Here is a 22,127-nt window from a genome sequence, read left to right as displayed (position 1 = left end):
CACGGCATCATCGTCCCACGTCTGTCTTGTGTTTTGTTGTCTGTCTTTGTTTGAGCGCGTGGTTTCAGTTGTATTCCCTGCCATGCGCTCTTCAGTCCATCTTGTTTCATGTCAGGAGTATGGTGTCTGGATCCTGACTTCCTGTCTGGTTCGGTTTCGGTCTGTGTCAGGATCAAAGACACTCGTGCTTCATGTCTGCCTGTTATTGACGTGAGTGCATCACGCTCATGTCATTTTGGTAGCATACACTCGCGTTGCGTTCCGCACCTGGGTCACGAGCTGTCTTCATATTGTGCTGAGGTCTGGTCACTTTTTTTTTTTTTTTTTTTTTTTTTTTTATAATTTGGAATGCTTAATTCCCTCTACTTAGTAGGTCCTCGTGGTGGCGCGGTTACTCGCTTCAATCCGGGTGGTGGAGGACAAGTCTCAGTTGCCTCCACTTCTGAGACCGTCAATCCGTGCATCTTATCACGTGACTCGTTGTGCATGACACCGCGGAGACTCACAGCATGTGGAGGCTCATGCTACTCTCCGCAATCCACGCACAACTTACCACACGCCCCATTGAGAGCGAGAACCACTAATCACAACCACGAGGAGGTTACCCCATGTGACTCTACCCTCCCTATCAACCAGGCCAATTTGGTTGCTTAGGAGACCTGGCTGGAGTCACTCAGCACGTCCTGGATTCGAACTTGCGACTCCAGGGGTGGTAGTCAGTGTCAATACTCGCTGAGCTACCCAGACCCCCCAGGTTTGGTCACTTTGATCTAAGGTGTCGGGTGTGTGTGTGGCCGAACTCTCGCGCAGGTGTCCTGTCTTGTTTTTGTCACCTGTTTCGTGCATCGCGTGGCATTTGCCTCACGATGTACGCTCAGGTTTGGTTTAGTGTGAGAATAATTGGCATTGCTTTGTTTGGCGTTGCTACGCATTCTCTCGTCTTGTTTGCCGGTTGGCATGGACGTACATTGCCTTATTGTCTTGGCGATGTGCGCTCGTGCCATTCGGGTGTTTTGTTGTCTGGTGAGAGCACGTGGCTTTGTTTTGTTTCTGTATCGCCACGTGTCTCTCTGTCTTACGTCATACCCCGCCTCCTTGTTTGCCCATTATTAGTTTATTAGCCTCACCTGTCCCCTGGTAACCGGTTTGATTTCTCTCCCTATTTTAGTCTCCTCGTGTGTGCTGTCCAGGGCCAGTTCGTCTTGTTTCCAGTCTTGTGTGCTTGTTCTCCAGTTGGTCTTGTATGTGTATGGTCACATTCCTTGTTGGTCCTGTTCCCCTACCTTGTTCCAGTTCGGTCCGGTCGGTCCTGGTATTCGGTCCCCCATTAATTTTCCCCAGCCTGGATTATATTTACTTTGTATTTTGCCCCTTCGGGGTTGTTTATGTTTACTGTTTGTCCCCCTTGTGGGAGTGTTGGTTTGATTTGTTTTTTCCCCTTTTTTTTTTTTTTTTTTTTTTGTATTTAATAAATTCCCCGTTTTTTAACGTTAACATTTAACGACAGTTAATTGAACGGGCTGTTAAGTTATAACTCGATACAATTTTTTGTGTTGATTGACAGCCATAAAAAAACAAATAAAAACTAAGTAACTCTTATGTCATTTTATGGGATTATTTAATTAATTTAACATTGTAAGTGTTTTTCTTTTTTTAATGGCAGTGTTCCGGTATCGTCCTTCCCATCAGACAGTATTTATGAGGTTTCAGCTCCAGAGGTGAACGTCCAGAGCCGAGAGGTGTTCGAGTCCCACGTTCAGACGGGTCAGGGCTGGGTCAGATCTCTGTGTCAAGAGGATGTTCTCATGTACCGCGAATACATCAAAAACAGATACATGTGAACCACTGGAACGATCTCAGCTGAGAACACAACCTGAATCTCCAAAATCTGGACTTTATTATAATATAAATTGAGTCTATTCCTTTTTCTTTCTTTCTTTCTTTCTTTTTTTTTTTTACATTGTTTTTATTCAACTCTTCATATTCGTTTACTTGTTTTAATTTTATCAAAAAAAAAATAATATATATATATTAACAAGTAATTACAAAGCATGTGTTTGATCATAATATATTCATAACATATTAAAGTATAATTATAATTTTCTTTATTTATCACACATTATACATTTGCACATATACAGTGAAATTCTTCTTTTTCACATATCCCAGCTAGGCTGGGGTCAGAGTGCAGGGTCAGCCATGATACGGCGCCCCTGGAGCAGATAGGGTCAAGGGCCTTGCTCAAGGGCCCAACAGTGGCATCTTGGCAGTGCTGGGGCTTGAACCCCCGACCTTCTGATCAGTAACCCAGAGCCTTACCCTTGCCGCTGAGCTACCACTGCCTCCCAGTTATTGATGATCTAACATATATGTGTTCAGTGTTGGGTAGTAATGGACTACTTGTTATCTGGATTACATAATAAGAGTACAAAAATTAAGTACTCATATTACAAGGGTGGGGTGATCCGAATGTATTCAGATTAGATTACCTAAAAAAATGTAATCTAAAAGATTACTGTACTGATTACTGCTGTATGATTACTATAACAAAAGTTGCGTAATTTGCTATCAATGCCAGATTACACTGCAGAAGCAACCTAGCGAACACAGTAAGTATTAGTTTGTTTGTATTTTGATGTTCATGTTACCTACATTTCTGGAAAGTAAGATAACATGGATTATTTCTGTCACCTTTGAAAACATTTCAGAAACTCGTATAAACATGACTTGAACAACTTCTCTCCCTCTTTCCTTCAGTGTCCAGTTTAGTTTATTGTCATCTAATGTCACTGGTTTATCTATCTAGAGTATCTCTCTCTCTCTCTCTCTCTCTCTCTCTCTCTCTCTCTCTCTCTCTCTCTCTCTCTCTCTCTCTGCATCTCGTTTCTGCGCCCTGTGCCGCGTGAGTCCAGTGCAGTCATCACTGCAGAAACGAGGCACACGCGGCTACAGCAGGTGGAACTCACACATGTGCGCTCACTCATTCACACAGTAAAGTGCTGATGATTATAGGCTTATTAAAGCTCTATTAATCTCAAATGGACAATAGTGAGTCCTGGATGATAAGTATAAAAATGTGTGTTTTCTCTTTCTCTGCATGCATGTTTCACTCTGACACTGTTTGAGTAGGTCACGGCTGTCAACAGTAGGTCTACAGAGTGTAAAAACTAGTCTAATGAACTCTGAGACGAATCTATTTAAAAAGTTAAAAAGATTGAAAGTCTTGAAGTTTCTGCTGGCTTTGTCTGCACGTCTAGAACTGTGGACCTTTTTGTTTCTACTAAAAAATTGTAATCGAATTCTATAACGTTTTATGTGTTTAAAGTTTTATTAATACATTTTTTTTAAACATTACACATTTCACTTTGATGGATTTTTGAAATTTCAGTGTAACGGAAACTGCTATTGTGCAGTAAATGTACTGAAGCTGCTACATTTTCATTTAAAGATGAAAGCTATTGAATTCTCTTGCTGTTTCTGAGACACGTAAAGCTTTATGTCTGTCTGTGTTTCTCCATCCTGCTGTGTTCATTTTAAAACCATCCACTCAAGAATCATTGCATGTTTTTATCTCCATTGTTTTGAATGCATCTCATCTCTTCTCTTGCATCACTTTTTACATTCTGCTGTTCATCTTATGACTTGCATCCTGCTGTGTGCAAAACTGCTCCATTTAGTCTTCAGAATGAAGTGTGTGTGTGTGTGTGTGTGTGTGTGTGTGTGTGTGTGTGTGTGTGTGTGTGTGTGTGTTTGTGACTGTATATTTATACTGCATTTTCTGATGCATATGTGAGTGGTGCTTGCCTGTGCAAAAGTCACCTCCACTAAGCAAGAGTGCTCTGGTTGGTTGCCAAGGCATTGCTGTTTGGTTACTGAGGTATTCTTAATGTTTTAATAAATTGCTATGCAGTTGCTAGGTTGTTCTGTGTGGTTGTTAGGTGGTTGCTTACTGGCAAAGTCAAAAGAGTCCACCCCAAGTCTCTATGATTTTCTGGTCTCTAGATATGACTCGGGTTCCTCCAATGTGAGTCAGTGGGTTTTTTTTTCCGCCTAGGTGGAAAGCATGAACCAGGTTGGCAGAATAAATGCATTATCTTGCACTGCACATGCAGGCTTAAAGTGCACTTCAGTCTGTAGCTGTGAGGTTTGGCGGATTTCCTTTTCTCTTCACTTCATTTAGTGATCCTGTCTCATAAACACAAGTTTATTTTCATTCTGTCATTCTCACCCTTCCTCTTTTTTTCTGTTTACATTGTTAGAATCACTCGCTTTTTTTTCAGCTGGTGAGTCAGTGCATGTAGCCGTGCTGGTTTCTAGGATACCGGGAGAAAAACAGATTGAAAGACACTCAGAGACCCACCTGAGTAACCTGAGTAACCGGTTATTTGGATGAGCTTTACAGTAGCCGATTACCAACGACGGTTAGTCGTCTTGATTCAAATGACCCACAACAAACCGGCAGAGTGCATCCAGAGACAACTGAGCTAAATAATAATGAAAATCTGATATAATTCAATAAAAAAGTCATTTGAGCCTGATACAGAAACAATCAGATTTTTTAAGGAGAATGTACAGTCAGCTGATCATTATCATGAAATAAATAACCAAATAAAAGGTGATACTGACTTTGTAACACGCTTCCAACTTTGATCATACTCACTCTACTATTTTTACAATAGTGCAGCTTTTCCAATAGCAAGCTACATTTTCCTACAAGTAGTGCTGTACCGTCACAAAACACTTTGTAACATTCTATTGCGAACACAGTAGCTAATGAATACAGGTCGACCAGTAGTGGATTTTGCCAATACCGATAGCTAAGGAGAAAAAAAACGATTAATCAACGGATGGTTTTTTCCATTTTTCCTTACTATTACGGACACAGATATAAACACTACAAGAGTCCAAAATTAATAAAATCCTAAAAGCAGTTTATTGCGCAACCAAAATCCCAATAATAACCTGAAAAGTGAAGATTTTGTGCATAACGTGGGACTTCTATTTTGAAATGACATTGACTTAAAATGCTCTATTTTTAAGTATTTACCAAATTAAGCTTTTTATACTTCTTATATACTCATCAGATGAAGGGTTTTGTATACAAACATTTCACCAGAAGAGGTTTATTAATGAGGAATAAACAAGGAATATTAATAATAAAAAAGAGTAATAATAATAACCTTCTGAGACCCGAGCGTGACTGCTGTGTGCATTTTCCATTTGCCTTTTTTATTTGTAACTAGCAGCACCTAATAAACAATTAAAAAAGCATTTCTAGAGCAAATAGCTTTCCATGTCCTCATATGTGGACAGAGGGACTAAGTTGTGAAACTTTAAATAATACCAAGCTATAGAAAGTCAGATTTGTTTCATCAAATAGTTTATTATGTGTCCAGGAGTGTTTGTTAATTATTCATGTTTTTGAGATGTTATAGACATTACAGCAGATTTTCTATAAAGCTGAATAAATATTTCTAATGTAATGTAAGTAATGTCCAGCATCATCCAATTACTGTCAACCATGTTAAAATAAAATGATACATTATAAATTCTGAATCTATGTACTGATTATCATTGTCACATGTCTGTCAAACATGTTGAGTGACCCAAACATCATCTGCAGCCTGAAACTGAACTTTTGATCAGATTTTAGGAGTGAATGCACTTAACTGCATAGAGAGCTATAGGATGCTCCCTTGCTCCCTATTTAGTGAATGACTTAACCTCCAGTGTGCTGTCTGTCTGCACTGGTCTCAGAACAGTTTGAAATGCACCTTATTTTCATCCTAACTCCATTTAAAGCCTCTGAAAGACACATTTTCAGCTTTTGCATGAATACATTTATTCTCAATGTGATAATGTACAGTAAATATATAAGAATGCATTTATTAATGTTAATGAATAGAACCGTATTGTACAGTGATAACACAATAAAATATAATATATATATATATATATATATATATATATATATATATATATATATATATATAAATGAAGCAAAATGACCCACAGATTATTCAAAATAACTAACATGTTTTTTCAACTTTTGAGGGAATAAGGTCCCATTTTCCACATATGTGGACATCATGTTTATCAGCGCACTGGCGCGTGAAAAATGAACTGATTTTTTAAAGTGGCATATCAAATGAAACTAGAGATGCTACTCTTTACAACCAAACAGGTTTCAATTAAAAAATGTAAAGAGGGGGGCCTGGGTAGCTCAGCAAGTAAAGACGCTGACTGCCACACCTGGAGTTGCGAGTTTGAATCCAGGGTGTGCTGTGTGACTCCAGCCAGGTCTCCTAAGCAACCAAATTGGCCAGGTTGCTAGGGAGGGTAGGGTCACATGGTGTAACCTCCTCGTGGTCGCTATAATGTGGTTCTCGCTCTCGGTGGGGTACGTGGTGAGTTGTGCGTGGATGCCGCGGAGAATAGCATGAAGCCTCCACATGCGTTAGTAACGCGCTCAACAAGCCACGTGATAAAATGCGTGGATTGACGGTCTCAGACGCGGAGGCAACTGAGATTCGTCCTCCGCCACCCGGATTGAGTCACTACAACACCACGAGGACTTGGAGCGCATTGGGAATTGGGCATAAGAAATTGGGGAGAAAAAGGGAGAAAAATAATAAAATAATAGTAAAAATAAAAACTTAAAATTTCTTAACAGAGGCACTTTTGTTGGTGCTGCACCCGTAGGAGTGTTTCACAGAAATGGACGTCATGCTGTTGTGTCATGTGACTCGGTGCGCCAGAAGTTTAACCCTTAAATGACAGTGTTGAGTCTTGTGAACAGTATTCAGTCAGTTTAAATTCATTTAAATTATGCATTGTGTATAGCAAAGCCAAAATACAACGTCCACACATGTGGAAGCTGGGTCGCACAAGGAAAATAATAAAAACTATTGGCAACTATCGGCATAGATTTTTGCTGATAACCGATAGTTCCAAAAAGCAACTATTGACACCGATTAATCCATTAAACCGATATATCGGTTGACCTCTAGTAATGACGTTAAAGGATTAATCAAATTTGCTCACCTAAACCTTCCTCTTTCTCTCAAATGTAGTGAATCGGTTCTTTCTGACAGTTCATGTGAATGAATAAATGATTCACTGATTGACTGATTCACTTGAGTGAAATATTTAGTTAACTGCTGCTCTTTATCACTATACTTTGACTCAGTTATATAAAATATTGTAATTTCTAGTTTTATTAGTTTATATTTAGAATGCATTTATATCTTCAATTGAATGTTGTCACCCTAATTTAAAATAATGATTATTACATGACAACTTACCATTTTTTTCCCATTATGTGTGAAGACTCAAGGGACAATAGTCAGTTCTACATTTTAGTTCATCAGTTTTATACAACTATTGTTTGCTAACCAATCAGACTTACAGTTTTCACCTGGCAGACAATGAAAGCGGCAAAATCCCAGGTTTACACTAAAGGAGGGACCCAAGCCGTATCTAGAGACCAGAATATTATAGAGAATTGAGGGTGAGCCAGTAAATAACCACCCAAAACAACCTAGCAACCACAAAGCAATAGAGCGCAACAGACCTACTGTGAGCTCTGAGGTTGTTAATCGATGGTATATACTTCTGTTGAATTATCTTATTATGGAATGATATATCTCTGATAAACCCGCCCTAAATGACACATAATGACAAAACCAGCTGTGACTGATCACGTTACATGTCAGTTAGACGGTTCTTCCTGTCTCAGTGGGCGGTTCTTGGCCACTTTATGCTGCAATATAGTCCAGACCTTCTAGGTCTGGCTAGAAGAGACTACACTCTGCACACTAACCACTCACATTTTTATTTTATTTTTATTAGAAAATTTAAACATTTGGTAATCCCATAAATCATCCAGAAACCTTTGAAACTCTCAGGTCTCTTTTGGTCTACCTTCAGATTTTTTATTTAACTACAAGCAAAATCATTAGTTACAAGCAACGTGTGTATAATATTACTTTTTCACTCTTTTTGTGCACATATAAAGAGTCGAATGTCCTGTAAATTGCCTGACAAAACACGGAGTGACAGTGAGACTGATGACAGACGGCCTCTAGTACAAGCAGTCTTTCTTTTGGACTGTGAAAAAAGGGCTGAATTGTGCTATAATCATTCAAATGTGCAGTGTGGAGATTTTACTGTTTGGACTGATCTGATACCTGTCCAGGTAAAGAACAGAACATTCGCCTCATGGGTCGTGATATACAGACATTTAATTTTCTCTTTTGTAATATGTGAAGGTTTCTATCACTCCAGCTGGAGTGCCAAATCACCTTCTTTGAAAGTATTCTGCTCTAAACTAAGTGATTTTAACACCTGTGGGCAGTTAAAGATTTCGTGAACTCTACACCCCCAATAAAATGACATCCAAGAAAGTGGTGGATATTAAAATGATTGGTTTAATTCAACATATTACATAACAAAATATTACATTTCAACAGCATTTTTAAACAAAGTTCCATTTAAGAACTTTGAGTTTTCACCAAAAAAAAAAAAAAACAAAAAAACAAAAGTCAATCAAGTATCAGATGTCAACAAAACACAGTTAATAATTGTTTATCATTTTTCAAAATCTCTTTAAAAAAAGTACTGTGATGGTTTAAGATGCTAATAAGATGGTATTTTGATTTATACTAGTACTGAATGATTGCCATATTTATTTACCATGGTATTGACATGGTCCTCCAAGGGATGTATGCTTTGAAAAACTATGTGATTGTATTTTTTAAGAGTTAAAAGCAGGACAAATGGCTGCAGTGACATTTTATGTCCAGTTTTGCATGAACTTTTAGTACATTTTACAATAATTTCACTGTCAAATGCTTCTTGAATGTATACACAGTTATTTCTCATGTCAGTAGACTGAGTCCTTTGACATGTTCAGTGTAAACTTTGCAACCTTGGTAATGTATTTAGGTAAAAAAAAGAAACAATCAAGCTTACAGTGAGACACTTACAATGGAAGTCAATGGGATACATTTTTGGAGGGTTTAAAGACAGAAATGTGAAGCTTTTCATTTTATAAAAGCACTTACATTAATTCTTCTGTTAAACTTGTGTATTATTTGAGCTGTAAAGTTGTTTAAATTGCTTTTACGGTCGTTTTAGGTTTACGTTATGGTTTACCGAGTTACGTTGTCATGGCAACAAAGTTGTAAAATTAGATATAACTTTACACAGAAAAGGTTAGTAAGTGATTTTATACTTTTGAAACAATATTTTAATGTTTACGGATTGACCCCATTGACTTCCATTGTAAGTGTCTCACTGGAACACAGATTTTTGCTTTTTTATTTTAAAGAATAGGAGGGGCGAGTCTAAATGAATTTTTGGTGGTAATCAGCATTGTCACAAATGTTGTCGATTGAGCTTAACTTGTATTGAATTTGTAATATAAGTGAGTCCAAGACGTACAAAGTCCCCAAAAGTGTTTGTTCACTTTAATCACACTTAAAAATGTCTGAATGTCATTGCGTTAGATAACAAAAAAAAAACCAAGTGTCGTCTGCAAGCATACAATGCTATGCTATCCTCAGATATAACAGTGTTTTCTGATCGGTATTTGCTCAGTGACTTTTAATCAACTGGTGTCTTGATGATTTTTAGTGGATATATTGAAGTCAGTTCCCCTCCAGTTCACACAGGTGTCCTAGCAGAGTAACCACATTCACATTCATCATGACACTATCATTTATATAACAGGCTTTCTATCAGATATTTTGCTTGAAATGTGTGCTTGTGCCATCTTTAAAAAAAAAGTACCCTTGTTTTGTTATTTTATCTAATACAAGTGTGACTGAAGTGTCCAAATACTCTTTGAAGTGCCCGTATATTGGACTTGACGTTTAGTTCCAAAATCAATAACAGTACTTCACCTGTTAGATTGGGTTTGTTCTTCATCTGTCATGATCTGAAGCGCTCAGATGACAGGCGACGTCTCGCTGACGTCATCAGGGTTTATTAGCACCCGCGCAGACCCGCACATGCCACTCACTCACACCGCCCGCGTGATTCCTCTCCCGGCGCCCGTGAACCGCAGCAGCACCGGTACTCATGTCCGGGAATCGAGAGAAGAGTAAAGGATTCACCTGAGATCGTCCGAGCGGTTTGTTTGGGGGGAAAAAAGTCTCACCAGCTCCGGTTTCCTCCATGTGAAAGAAAAGGTACGACATTGATTGCACATGTCAGTGAGAGCTTGCATTTAAAGTGCAAGTTTTAAATGATGTTTGTGCACAAAACATGTCAAAATTTGAAATGAATATTGATGCGCGAGACCGAAGTTTACGATTTCAGCACCACGGACAGCTCCGGTCGGATTTTCGAACGGTAGTTTCTCCTAAACAACAGATGTTTATTTATCTCTCAGAGCAAAATCTTATTTTGAGGGCGAAATCCATTAAACAGACATTTATCTACATCGTTTATCCTTCTGTTTCTTTTTTCCTCTATACAAATGAGAAGGTACAATACAGATCGCTGATTTTGTTCCAGACTATGAACTGAAATGCGTGCTTATTTTTAAACTATTATGCTCAATTATGCTTTTGCACAACAACAAAAAACAAAAGCAAAAACAAAAAATGCTCATTTTGTTATTCAAATTGGTGCCTAAAAACAAAGTTCTCGGTTTCAGCACCATGGAGAGCGCAATGCGCCGGCAAACACCAGCTATTCCCATGCATAGATTTGTGTTTGGATTGTTATTTATCCTTCATGCAACCCTTTATATGTTAAAAGATACGATTACAGTTTTTATTTAAAAGTTAACATTGTATATATAAGATATTATTTAACCTCTTAATATGGTTTAACATGTTATTTTAAATGTGATATTAATGAAACAGAAATTTATGCTCAAAGTCTAAAAACATGGTGCCCTCATTTTCTGTAAGGCACCGATCACAGTTTTTCCAAATTATACACTGAAATCAGACTTTTAAAGAGGTTTATGCACAAACAAAATGCTTAAAAAAGTTCCCGGAGAGCTCCGATTGTGATTTTCAAATGCAAAGTAATGCCCATTTTTTATTTTTTATTTTTTATTCCTTCATGCAACACTTTGTATGATTTAATCTGAAAATAACTGCACTTCTTTATAAGGTTTTACACCTAATTTTAAGTGTGATATCTATCAAACAGACATGCAACAATCATTTTTCATACCCCAAATCCTTCAACTTTGAAGGTCTCGTCTGTTTTTTCTGCATGCCACTTTTTGTGATCTCATCTCATTCTTATCTCTCCAGGTTGCTCACTGAGAGATGAACGAGAGCAGATTGGCCAACGAGAGCGGTGGAGGACTACCACTCTCGTCATGGTTGGAGTCCGAAGCCTTTGACAGCAATGAGAGCCTCACGCTCTCCACAGCAGCCCTCGAGTTCCACGTGAACCCGTGGGACATCATGTTGTGCCTCTCCGGTACCATCATCGCCTGTGAGAATGCAATCGTGGTGGCCATCATCTTCTACTCACCGACCTTGAGGAACCCCATGTTCGTTCTGATCGGCAGCCTAGCCACCGCTGACCTTCTCGCTGGGATGGGATTAATTCTGAACTTCGCGTTCCAGTATCTGATCTCCTCTGAGACCATCAGCCTTATCACGGTCGGCTTCCTGGTGGCCTCCTTCACCGCCTCCATCAGCAGCCTCCTCGCCATCACGGTCGACCGCTACCTGTCCCTCTACAATGCCTTGACGTACTTCTCTGAAAAGACGCTGCATTATGTGCACTTGATGTTGGTGGGCACATGGGGTGCGTCTCTTTGCCTGGGGCTGCTGCCTGTGTTGGGATGGAACTGCTTGGATGACGCGTCCACCTGCAGCATCGTTCGGCCCCTAAAACGCACCAACTTAACCCTCCTCGCCACATCTTTCTTCTTCATTTTCGCTCTTATGCTCAGTCTTTACTTCAAGATCTGTAAAATAGTGTGCCATCACGCACATCAGATCGCTCTCCAGCAAACTTTTTTCACCACATCGCACTACATGGCCACTAAAAAGGGTGTCTCCACGCTCGCCATCATCTTGGGTACCTTTGGGGCGAGCTGGTTGCCCTTCGCCATATACTGTTTGGTCGGGGAGCGTGAGTATCCTCCGGTATACACGTACGCAACACTGCTCCCTGCCACCTACAACTCCATGATCAATCCGATTATTTATGCCTACCGGAACACTGAGATCCAACGCTCCATCTACATGCTCTTCTGCGGTTGTTTTCAGAACAGCGGCTCGTATCGCTCCAGGTCACCCAGTGAGGTGTAGATCTGTTCCCTGTGTGCTTTTTTACATGTTGCCTGTCCGTGTAAAAGCTCTGAGTGTATGTTGCGCAATTGCACTTTATAAAGACTCTGGACTGCGACCAGTATGTCTCAAAAATGCTGTGAACAACACAAACCTGTGACACACGCAACAACCTGCATCAAGAATGTATATTTATATTATTTATAACCGAAATGTTGCACTTTACTGTAAAATTCTAGATGCCAAAGCAGTATTGTATAGGCCTACTGTATGTGTTTGAAGAGTTCTGTGTGTGGTGGGTTTTCTATTTTGTAAAGTTGTCCATGACTGTACATTTTATACAAAACGAATACAAATAAAATGCTAAAGTACACTTGAACTGATTTATTCATTGCTGTCAGTACAAAATTAATGTGTGTTTGTGAGCATGAGAGTATCTGTGCACGTGTGTGTGGAACAAATGTAATACTACAAATGCTGAAAGGAAATAAATAGTGTGCCAAACTGCTCAAACAAACAAATAGTGTGGCTGTCAAGGCTCTGCCTACTTGATTAATGAGAATATTGTTCTCTAATGTCACATTGCAGATGCATATTTTTCAAAGCTATCAAAGACTTTATTAGGTTTTATATGGAACAATGATTCTTGGATTGTTGTCCACTCTATAATTAGAGAAAATTAGCAATGTAAGGCGTTTATTCACATTGATTAAATTCCATTTCTGATAATTACTTAAATAGCCTGTCTCCACAGTGGTGCTTGAAATCAGTTGTTCATAAACATCACAACCCAGCTTAAACTTTATTAGTTTTGGAACTTGGTGGTTTTCTAGCTGGCCTATGCTGGTAGACAATATTAGTATATCTGGTCATACCAGTTTAAAGTGGCAAAGCTGGTTTTCGGAACGTGGTATCTGAGCAACCATCTAAAAACCAGCTCTGATTAGCTAAAATCCAACTTTGATAAGTTAATAACCAGCTTTGACGTGCTAATGACCAGCTTTCACCAGTTAATAACTAGCTTTGGCCAACTGATAATCAGTTTTGACTAGCTAATAACCAGCTCTGACCAGCTAATAACCAGTTTTGACTAGCCAATGACCAGTTTTGACCAGCTAATGACCAGCTTTGACCAACTAATTACAAGCTTTGACCTGCTTATAACCAGCTAATGAACAGTTTTAACCAGCTAATAACCAGCTTGGACCAACTAATTACCAGTGCTGACCAGCTAATAACCAGCTTTGACTAGCCAATGACCAATTTTGACCAGCTAATGACCAGCTTTGACCAACTAATTACAAGCTTGACCTGCTTATAACCAGCTAATGAACAGTTTTAACCAGCTAATAGCTAGCTTGGACCAACTAATTACCAGCACTGACCAGCTATTTACCAGCACTGACCAGCTATTTATCAGCTTTGACCAGCTAATAATCAGCTTTAACCAGCTTATTACCAGCTAATGAACAGTTTTGACCAGCTAATAGCTAGCTTGGACCAACTAATTACCAGCACTGACCAGCTATTTACCAGCTTTGACCAGCTAATTACCAGCTTTGATCAGCTAATAATCAGCTTTAACCAGCTTATTACCAGCTAATGAACAGTTTTGACCAGCTAATGAACAGTTTTAACCAGCTAATAACCAGCTTGGACCAACTAATTACCAGCACTGACCAGCTAATAACCAGCTTTCCTTTCGCTAGTTAATAACTAGCTTTGACCAGATAATGACCAATTTTGACTAGCTAATGACCAGCTTTTACTAGATAATAACCAGCTTTGACCAACTAATAACCAGCATTGACCAACTAATAACCAGCTTTGACCAGCTAATTACCAGCTTTGATCAACTAATGACAAGTTTTGACAATCTAAGGACCAGCTAATAGACCAGTAAATAACCGGCTTGGACCAGCTAGAAACCATGTTCCAAACGCAGCAACCAGTTCAAGCTGGTTTTTCCAGCAGTTAAGGCACAAAATATCTTCTTTATTTGTACTCACTCCCGCTGTCAGGATCTGCTGTTTGCCGTGATTAATGTGCTGTGGGTTTCAGTGCAGGTAAAGTCCAGCAGTCATGAATTTTGCACTTTTCAGCCCTGAGAAACTCCTAAGGCGCTAATTAATTTCCTGGTATTCGATGAGACCCTTTCCAATGAGCTCTAAGAGATTTGATTTAGTCTGAGATGAAATGATGTTTCTGGGCACTTATACATGAATTCAGTCAACCGTTACATCATCACTGGAGGCAGCTGGAGCAGCAAATGTCTGTTTAACCCTCTCGCCACCATTAACTCTTTTCTAGAACTGTTCTACAACTTTAATTGAATCTTCTGTCCAAATAATTCTGTCATTCTTCAAAGCTTTTTGAAGTTTCTTTTCATTTGCTGCATTCAGCCCATTAGATTTATGAGTGGTCTACAATATAACCTTGTTACATCTTGAAGTGTCTGTAGATCTAATTTTCTGACTATATACTATATTTCTGTATCTGATTCTGGAAATTACACAAGATCATCCTCCAAAAAAGTATTTCTGCAATTTCTGTCACTTATAGGTTTTGCTGTCTCTTTTTGTTTTATACATAAAGCATAAACCAAACCAGGCACATTTATTTGTGCACAGTCTGTCTGTTTGGGTGTTATCTCACCCTGTGTTTAAACAGACATTCAGATGCCCACACGTTTATCGCCCTGCGTGGGCAGTGAAGGTGACTGAAGGGCGGGGAAGCCCTGTAACTCGCTCTGCCTTCTTTTACAAACAGCTAACAGTGTAATGCTGCAATCTACTCACTCTGTGGCACATTAATAGTCTGTATTGAATCACAGCACTATTCTGATGGATCACATCCCTGTTGTTTGATGCCAGGACACTGTAGGTGCACAAGGACGTGGCAGTACATCACAGGCCATGAGCTCTGAGCGCTCGTGGGAGTGGACGCTGTTTGCTGTTTGGTTAATGAGTTCAATGACGTGCTTTCTAGCAGATTTCACTGAATTGAAGTTTAGAGCTGTATGTCACGAGCAAGTAAACAAGGTTAACTTAGATGTTACCCAATCACAGAACATAAAGTGCAATGCTCATGTTAACTTTGCAGGTGTTCGACTGTCAACACAGATGTCTCCTTAGCAACAAAATTGCGTAGCATAAAAGATGCTTTACGAGGTGTACAATTATCAAAAGAGAGTATAATTTAATTTACCGTATTTCACACACCTGTCTCTACAAATGTTTGCGAAACAAGATTTGAAATCATGTAATGTGTAAACGTTGACTCATTGAATGAATGTGAATGTGTCATTTATATAGCACTTTTCTGACACTACACTCAAAGTACTTTAGATAGTGAACAGGAGACTCTCCTCAACCACCACCAGTGTGCAGAATCCACCTGGATGATGCGACGGCAGCCATAGTGTGCCAGTACCATCACCACACACCAGCTATTGGTGGACAGGAGAGAGTAGAGTGATAGAGCCAGTTCATGGATGGGGATTATTAGGAGGCCATGACTGAGAAGGGCCAGTGGGGGGGGATTTGGCCAGGACACCAGGGTTACACCCCTACTCTTGATGAACATTGATGCTTTTGAGTTGAGGATGAGTTTCCAAGTTGGAAGTCCAACTTCGAGTGGCGTGTCATTGCATTTTGCCATGTAGGAAGTTTGACATTCCTATTTTCCGAGTTGAATGGCATGCCCATAGACTGCCAGTAGTCCGTTCACTGACCGTCCAGTGCATATTGTGCACAAAAATGGGGTGCACAAGTCAATGACACTTTCGGGAAAGAGCTAACCATTTTCTGAACTAATCTGGCACTGGATGCACCAAGGTTTGCCAGGTTAGTTGCATCACATCTTTAAAATATATTTATTTGAGGCACTTAGTAGCATGTATGCTAGATATCCACAAGCAGAACTTGTTCTGATGAATTTTGTCTTTGAAATAATCATTTTTCATTACTTTTGGATGGACAGAAATTCTGATCAGACCAACACAAATTTCCTTTCTGCTATTTTTGTGTGTTTAATACAGCCGTTTACAGACACCACTGCTGTTGTGCAATTATTTTAGTTTTTTTTCCCGTGCTAGTTTATTAATTCAATATCATGGATTTCAGAAAAAAGCCACCTCTAAACGGACCCAAAAACAGAATAAACTGGAGGCTGGTTTCTCCCAAGGTTTTGTTGGTAACACTTTAAAATAAGGTTACATTAGTTAACGGCATTAGTTAACATGAACTAACAATAAACACTAATTTTACAGCACTTATTAATTTTGGCCAATGTTAATTGCAACATATACTTTTTAAAAATGTAAGTTATATGTGCTAACATTAGTTTTGAACTTGCATGAACTAACAGTGAACAGTTATATTTAAATAAATATACATTAACTCGTATTAATAAATGCTGCAAACATATATTGTTTATTTTTAGTTCATGATATCTAATGCATGCACTAATGTTAACAAACGCTACCGTTTTTTTCTTATGGAGTTTTTGTTCCTTGCCACAGTCACCTTTGGCTTACTCACTTGGGAGCTTAAAGAGATTTCTTAGATTACAGTTTTGTAATATGATTTTCTGTAATGCTACTTTGAAACATTGGTCACTTTACATGTCGTCAGTCTTTTCCTGTCACAGTGATGTCCACACTAATACGTTTTGGTAGAAAACACATTGACTTTGCTGCGTTATCGCCTCTCATCCACACTGGGATGGATTTTTCCTCCATCTAAAAAACATTCTCTAGTACTGAATACTTTGGAAAACAATGATGTTAGGAAAGTGAAAACCGAGCTGTCAACCCCCCAACAGAGGTTCCCTGTGAAATGCTCTCTGACAGCAAATGCAACAAGTTTGCATCTTTTTTTCATGAAGAAGATCAATGATATTAGAATGCTGATCAGCTCGTCCTCATGTTGCGCTGAGGTCAGGCAGCTCCCACCACAACAACTGAATAAATTAGTCACTATGTCTGATTTTGAGACAATTGGCTGCAAAACCCTGGAAGAAACTGTACAGCATCTTAAAACATCGAGCTGCTGTCTTGACACACTCCCAACATCATTCTTTATTTATTTATTTTTTACATAAATTGTGTTTAACTGTCTAGAAAAAGATCTGTTAGAAATGGTAAATATCTAAATCCTTTCAGGCACTTTTCCAAAGTCTCTGAAACTGCAGTTGTCAAGCCGCTACTAAAAAAAATGGTAGGATGATCCCATATTGATCAACTACAGACCAATCTCTACATTTCCTTTCATAGGCAAGATAATTGAAAACGTATTTTTCAATCAACTAAACAAAATTATTGAATTCAAACAGCTTTTTGGACAATTTCCATTCTGGTTTCCGACCGCATCATAGCACAGAGACGGCACTCATAAAGGTACTTAATGATATTCGCTTAAATATTGATTCAGGCAAAATATCAGTGCTGGTATTATTGGATCTCAGTGCTGCCTTTGACCCTGTCAACCACAACATACTCATAGACAGACTGGAAAACTGGGTAGGGCTCTCTGGGACGGTCCTCAGCTGGTTCAGGTCATATATAGAAGGGAGGGGTTACTATGTGAACATAGGCAACTATAAATTTGAGTGGACATCTATGAAGTGTGGAGTCCTACAAGGCTCAATTCCAGATCTACCTAGCCCTATCACCAAATGACTACAGACCCATAGACTCTCTGTGACTGTGCATTGATGAAATAAACAGCTGGTTGTGCCAGAACGTCCTTCAGTTAAACAAATAATAAAAACAGAAGTCCTTTAGTCACTTTAGACCAGCCAGGGGTCTAAAGACAAAAAATCAAGTAAGGAATATTGGGGGGCCTGGGTAGCTCAGCGAGTATTGACGATGACTACCACCCCTGGAGTCACAAGTTCGAATCCAGGGTGTGCTGAGTGACTCCAGCCAGGTCTCCTAAGCAACCAAATTGGCCCGGTTGCTAGGGAGGGTAGAGTCACATGGGGTAACCTCCTCGTGGTCACTATAATGTGGTTCACTCTTGGTGGGGTGCGTGGTGAGTTGTGCGTGGATGCCGCGGAGAATAGCGTGAAGCCTCCACACACGTTACGTCTCCGTGGTAACGCACTCAACAAGCCACATGATAAGATGTGTGGATTGACGGTCTCATTTGTCCTCCGCCACCCGGATTGAGGCGAGTCACTACGCCACCACGAGGACTTAGAGCGCATTGGGAATTGGGCATTCCAAATTGGGGAGAAAAACGGGGAGAGAAAAAAAGTAAGGAACCTTGGTGTCATTTTGGAGTCAGACTTTAGTTTCAGTAGTTACATCAAAGCAATTACCAGATCATCCTACTGTCATCTGAGAACATAGAGCCAAAATTATATGTTTTGCATCCAGTCAAGACTTAGAGAAACGTATTCATGCATTTATCGCCAGCAGGGTGGACTACAGCAATGGACTCCACCGGCCTTCCCAAAAAGAACTTCAGACACATATAGCTCATTCAGAATGCCGCTGCCAGGATTCTCACCCGAACCAAAATACCTGAGCCTATTTCTCCAGTCCTCATGTCTTTACATTGGCTTCCAGTCACATTTAGAATTGATTTTAAAGTATTATTACTAGTTTATCCTGTAAATCTCTCAATGGCCTAGGACTTATTTTCTTTATCATTTCCATGTAATGCACTTTGAATTACCACTGTGTATAAAATGTGCTATATAAATTAACTTGCCTTGCCTTACACTCTCTCCTGTGATAGAGCCGTGGAGGTTGGTATCTCAGTTTAAAAAATAATCTGTCCAAACTGTTTACGCTTTATTGACCTCCATAAAAGTTACCTCACCTCTGTTCTGAACTTCTCTGAGAGAACTGTGTGAGAATCAGCCCTTCTCCACAACAAAGATATTTATTACCGCCTCAGGTTCAGACTCTCGGTTATTGTGCATTCATCACTGGTTGATGATATTTCATGTACATTATTTTGTACTTGTGTTGTGTCTCATTATTCTTGTCAATGTTACCAGAATCTTAAGCTTTGCCTTTTCAACTCAGATGAAATGAGTTCTGCTGTGTTTTGATTCACTCGAATCATTGTCCGCTATCTGTGTGGTGGTTTTCGCGCGCTTTCGGATGTTCCATGCATGTGTGGCGGCCCGTGCAAATTTCTGCATTTCTAATCAGGCTCGAGTCATCTTAGCAACTGAGCACCCACTGAACAACACATTCATAACAGCCAAACTCCAAAGCGTTATCATCATCATCATCATCACCACCAGCACCCTCCTTACGTCATCATCAGCCTTCTCTCTTCATTTTCACCCACCTCTCTTCATCACCTTCTGCTTCAATATTACTTCAGAAATAACTAGAATTATTGTAAAAACTAGAATTATTACAATTCTAATTGTTTAATAAGTCTAATAACTTCACTCATGAGCTGGCAGTGAGTTTGTGTTGGTTTCTATGGCAAAAGCTGACTTAGTTGTGCTTATTCCTGTTTAACTTCATGACCTCCTCAAAGTGCACGTGTTCCTATCTGGGGATCGATTATTTATGCTGCAGCGGCATCTACAGGCCGTATTACAAATTGCAACACTAAGAATTTTGTCTGTTGCACTTCTCCGCTATTACCGACAGAGGGCTCAGTTGAGTAACACGTGTTTCAATTTTGTACTGTTCAGCAATGACAGCTTCCATCCATTTTTAACTCTTTAATAAAAAGTATTTAAAGATTAAAAAAAGTATCAATCTATATCAAAGTGACATTTAATTATATATAGGCCTATATATATATTTTTAATTCTTTTTAAACACTCCAAAGACTTTTAAGCTTGTAAAGTAAAGTAATGTTCTACCAAAACTGTCAGAATCTTAAACATTAGTTTTTATTAATTCAAGGAAACTGTTAAAGTAAACAGTTACATACGTTACACGGTATACAGTATTTTAAAATCATGTTTAATTTCTGTTTCTGTATCTTTTCTCCCTGTCTGTCAAACAAAATATATTGGAAAAAAATTCAATAAATTACAATGTATAGACCCCACGCAAGGCCACAATGATTTACAATGTTTTATGTAGGACTTTTATGGGAAGTGTCAGTATTTCAATGCACTTGTTGGGTGAATCTCATGAAAACATGTCTGGGTCACATTTCATTAAAAATAATATTTAAAAAAAAAAAAATTATATGACAATTAAGGCCATTTGACTTTTCTTTTAATCGAAATCAGTATATAAAGGCAGTACAACAAATATTACTATGATGTTTAAATACTTTTATTTATTTTTTCATTATGGGGATGACATTTTGGGAGAGAAATATGCTTTTCATGAAAATAATCTCACGATGCAAAAATGCAACAATGCAAAAAAAAAAAAAAAAGTCCTAATAATGAGCTTAATATTGGCCGGGTCTAAGGTGGGGCGCTAGTGGGCATTGCCCCACTAGATTTTCCTTGTGCCCCCCAGAAACTTCGCCCCATGAGAGTTTCGTGAGATTCACTCCGATACTGATTTTTAGGCATTTTGACACTTTAATAAGAAAAATGTTTCTTCATATTTTTTGTTCCTTACAACCATGCAATGACATCACATGTTTACTTTCTGAAATGGAAGAACAGATTTAATGATATTTAAAATAAAAATAATATGCATCCATCACATTTTAATACCCAGGTAAAGATTCTGGTGATATGTTCCATTGTTCCACCGCTTTGAAAAGTGCCACTTCCTTTAGTGACCAGAAGGGCTGTCTATGAAAAGAAGTCGCGCCAACCAGCGCATTACAACAACGAAAATAACATATTTTGTTGTTCCTACTGAGAATGAAAGACAGACAAATATAAATAAAAGTGCGGAGAACAAAAAACCCCAACATAGTTATTTTCATTCATCAATTGCACAACAGAGAAGTTTAAACTCAGAACAAGTCATTAAAAACATTAAAGCAAAGTGTTCTGGGAACAGGTTTATGTGTCCTGAATAAAACTACAACTGAAGGACACGGAACTGTTCACTGGATAATTGTTATTAAGAAGAAAGTTAACTGAGATTTCATTTGCTGTTTTTATGCCTCCTTCCCAAACTTTTCCCATGATATTCCCTCTTTTGTTCCACTTTCACTTCTCATTCCATCCAGTCAACTTCATCAAACTCGGAGTCGTCCTCGGAGTCGCTGTACTCCACAGCGATGCGGCGCGACAGAATGGTGGCGACGTCGTTTCCAACGCGCTCGTGTTTGGCCTCCTGTTCCCTCTGTTCCTCGACTTTCCTCAACTGGATACCTGACAAACACAATGAGGTTAATTAAGTGCTAATTCCCTCCAAAACTAAATTACGTGCCTTTTGCACGTTTCACTGCCATTTCCCAGGAAATTGTCCAGCTGGGGGCGCCAAAAGCGGGTGAAATGGTGTTGCAAAGTTTTCAAGTTGAGTATTAAATGGAGGTTTTAATGAGTAAAATGTACCTCCCTAACCAAAAACTTTAATCAATAGTGTTTTTCAAGCACATGAGAGGTGAACAAAACAGACATCCTCACCCTAAACCAACACTTAAACCTAACCAATACTACCCTTTTTCTGTTGTTTTTTTTTTTATCCCCTTTTCCTCCCAATTTGGAATGCCCAATTCCCACTACTTAGCAGGTCCTCATGGTGGCGCGGTTACCTCAAGCCGAATGGCAGAGGACAAGTCTCAGTTGCCTCCGCTTCTGAGACCGTCAATCCGCGCATCTTATCACGTGACTCGTTGTGCATGACACCGCGGAGACTCACAGCATGTGGAGGCTCATGCTACTCTCCGCGATCCACGCACAATTTACCACACGCCCCATTGAGAGCGAGAACCACTAATCGCGACCATGAGGAGG

At 39.2% G+C, this 22,127-nt stretch overlaps 3 protein-coding genes across 4 annotated transcripts in view; 2 read left to right on the top strand and 1 right to left on the bottom strand.

Moving 5' to 3' along the window:
- Positions 1-5,791, top strand: part of fig4a (FIG4 phosphoinositide 5-phosphatase a) — a 105,734-nt gene extending 99,943 nt beyond the window's left edge. The window contains exon 24 of the mRNA XM_051655566.1: positions 1,664-5,791. Within this exon, the coding sequence (XP_051511526.1) occupies positions 1,664-1,841 (178 nt within the window). The 3' untranslated portion in view covers positions 1,842-5,791. The remainder of the gene's footprint in view (positions 1-1,663) is intronic.
- A 4,246-nt stretch (positions 5,792-10,037) lies between these two features.
- Positions 10,038-12,562, top strand: LOC127416338 (G-protein coupled receptor 6). The gene is made up of 2 exons (XM_051655645.1): positions 10,038-10,193; positions 11,277-12,562. Exon 2 carries the CDS (start codon positions 11,292-11,294, stop codon positions 12,288-12,290), a length of 999 nt encoding a protein of 332 aa, XP_051511605.1. The 5' UTR covers positions 10,038-10,193; positions 11,277-11,291; the 3' UTR covers positions 12,291-12,562.
- Positions 12,563-20,122: 7,560 nt separating this feature from the next.
- The window catches only part of wasf1 (WASP family member 1), a 69,440-nt gene continuing 67,435 nt past the window's right edge, over positions 20,123-22,127 (bottom strand). For both annotated transcript variants that reach the window (XM_051655612.1, XM_051655611.1), the window contains one exon: positions 20,123-21,542. In XM_051655612.1, the coding sequence (XP_051511572.1) occupies positions 21,385-21,542 (158 nt within the window). In that variant the 3' untranslated portion in view covers positions 20,123-21,384. The remainder of the gene's footprint in view (positions 21,543-22,127) is intronic.

The sequence above is a fragment of the Myxocyprinus asiaticus genome, chromosome 25 (assembly GCF_019703515.2).
Source record: "Myxocyprinus asiaticus isolate MX2 ecotype Aquarium Trade chromosome 25, UBuf_Myxa_2, whole genome shotgun sequence".
Classification (NCBI taxonomy): domain Eukaryota; kingdom Metazoa; phylum Chordata; class Actinopteri; order Cypriniformes; family Catostomidae; genus Myxocyprinus; species Myxocyprinus asiaticus.
The sequence above is the reverse complement of the archived record's forward strand: the minus strand, read 5'-3'. Positions and strand labels throughout refer to the sequence as shown.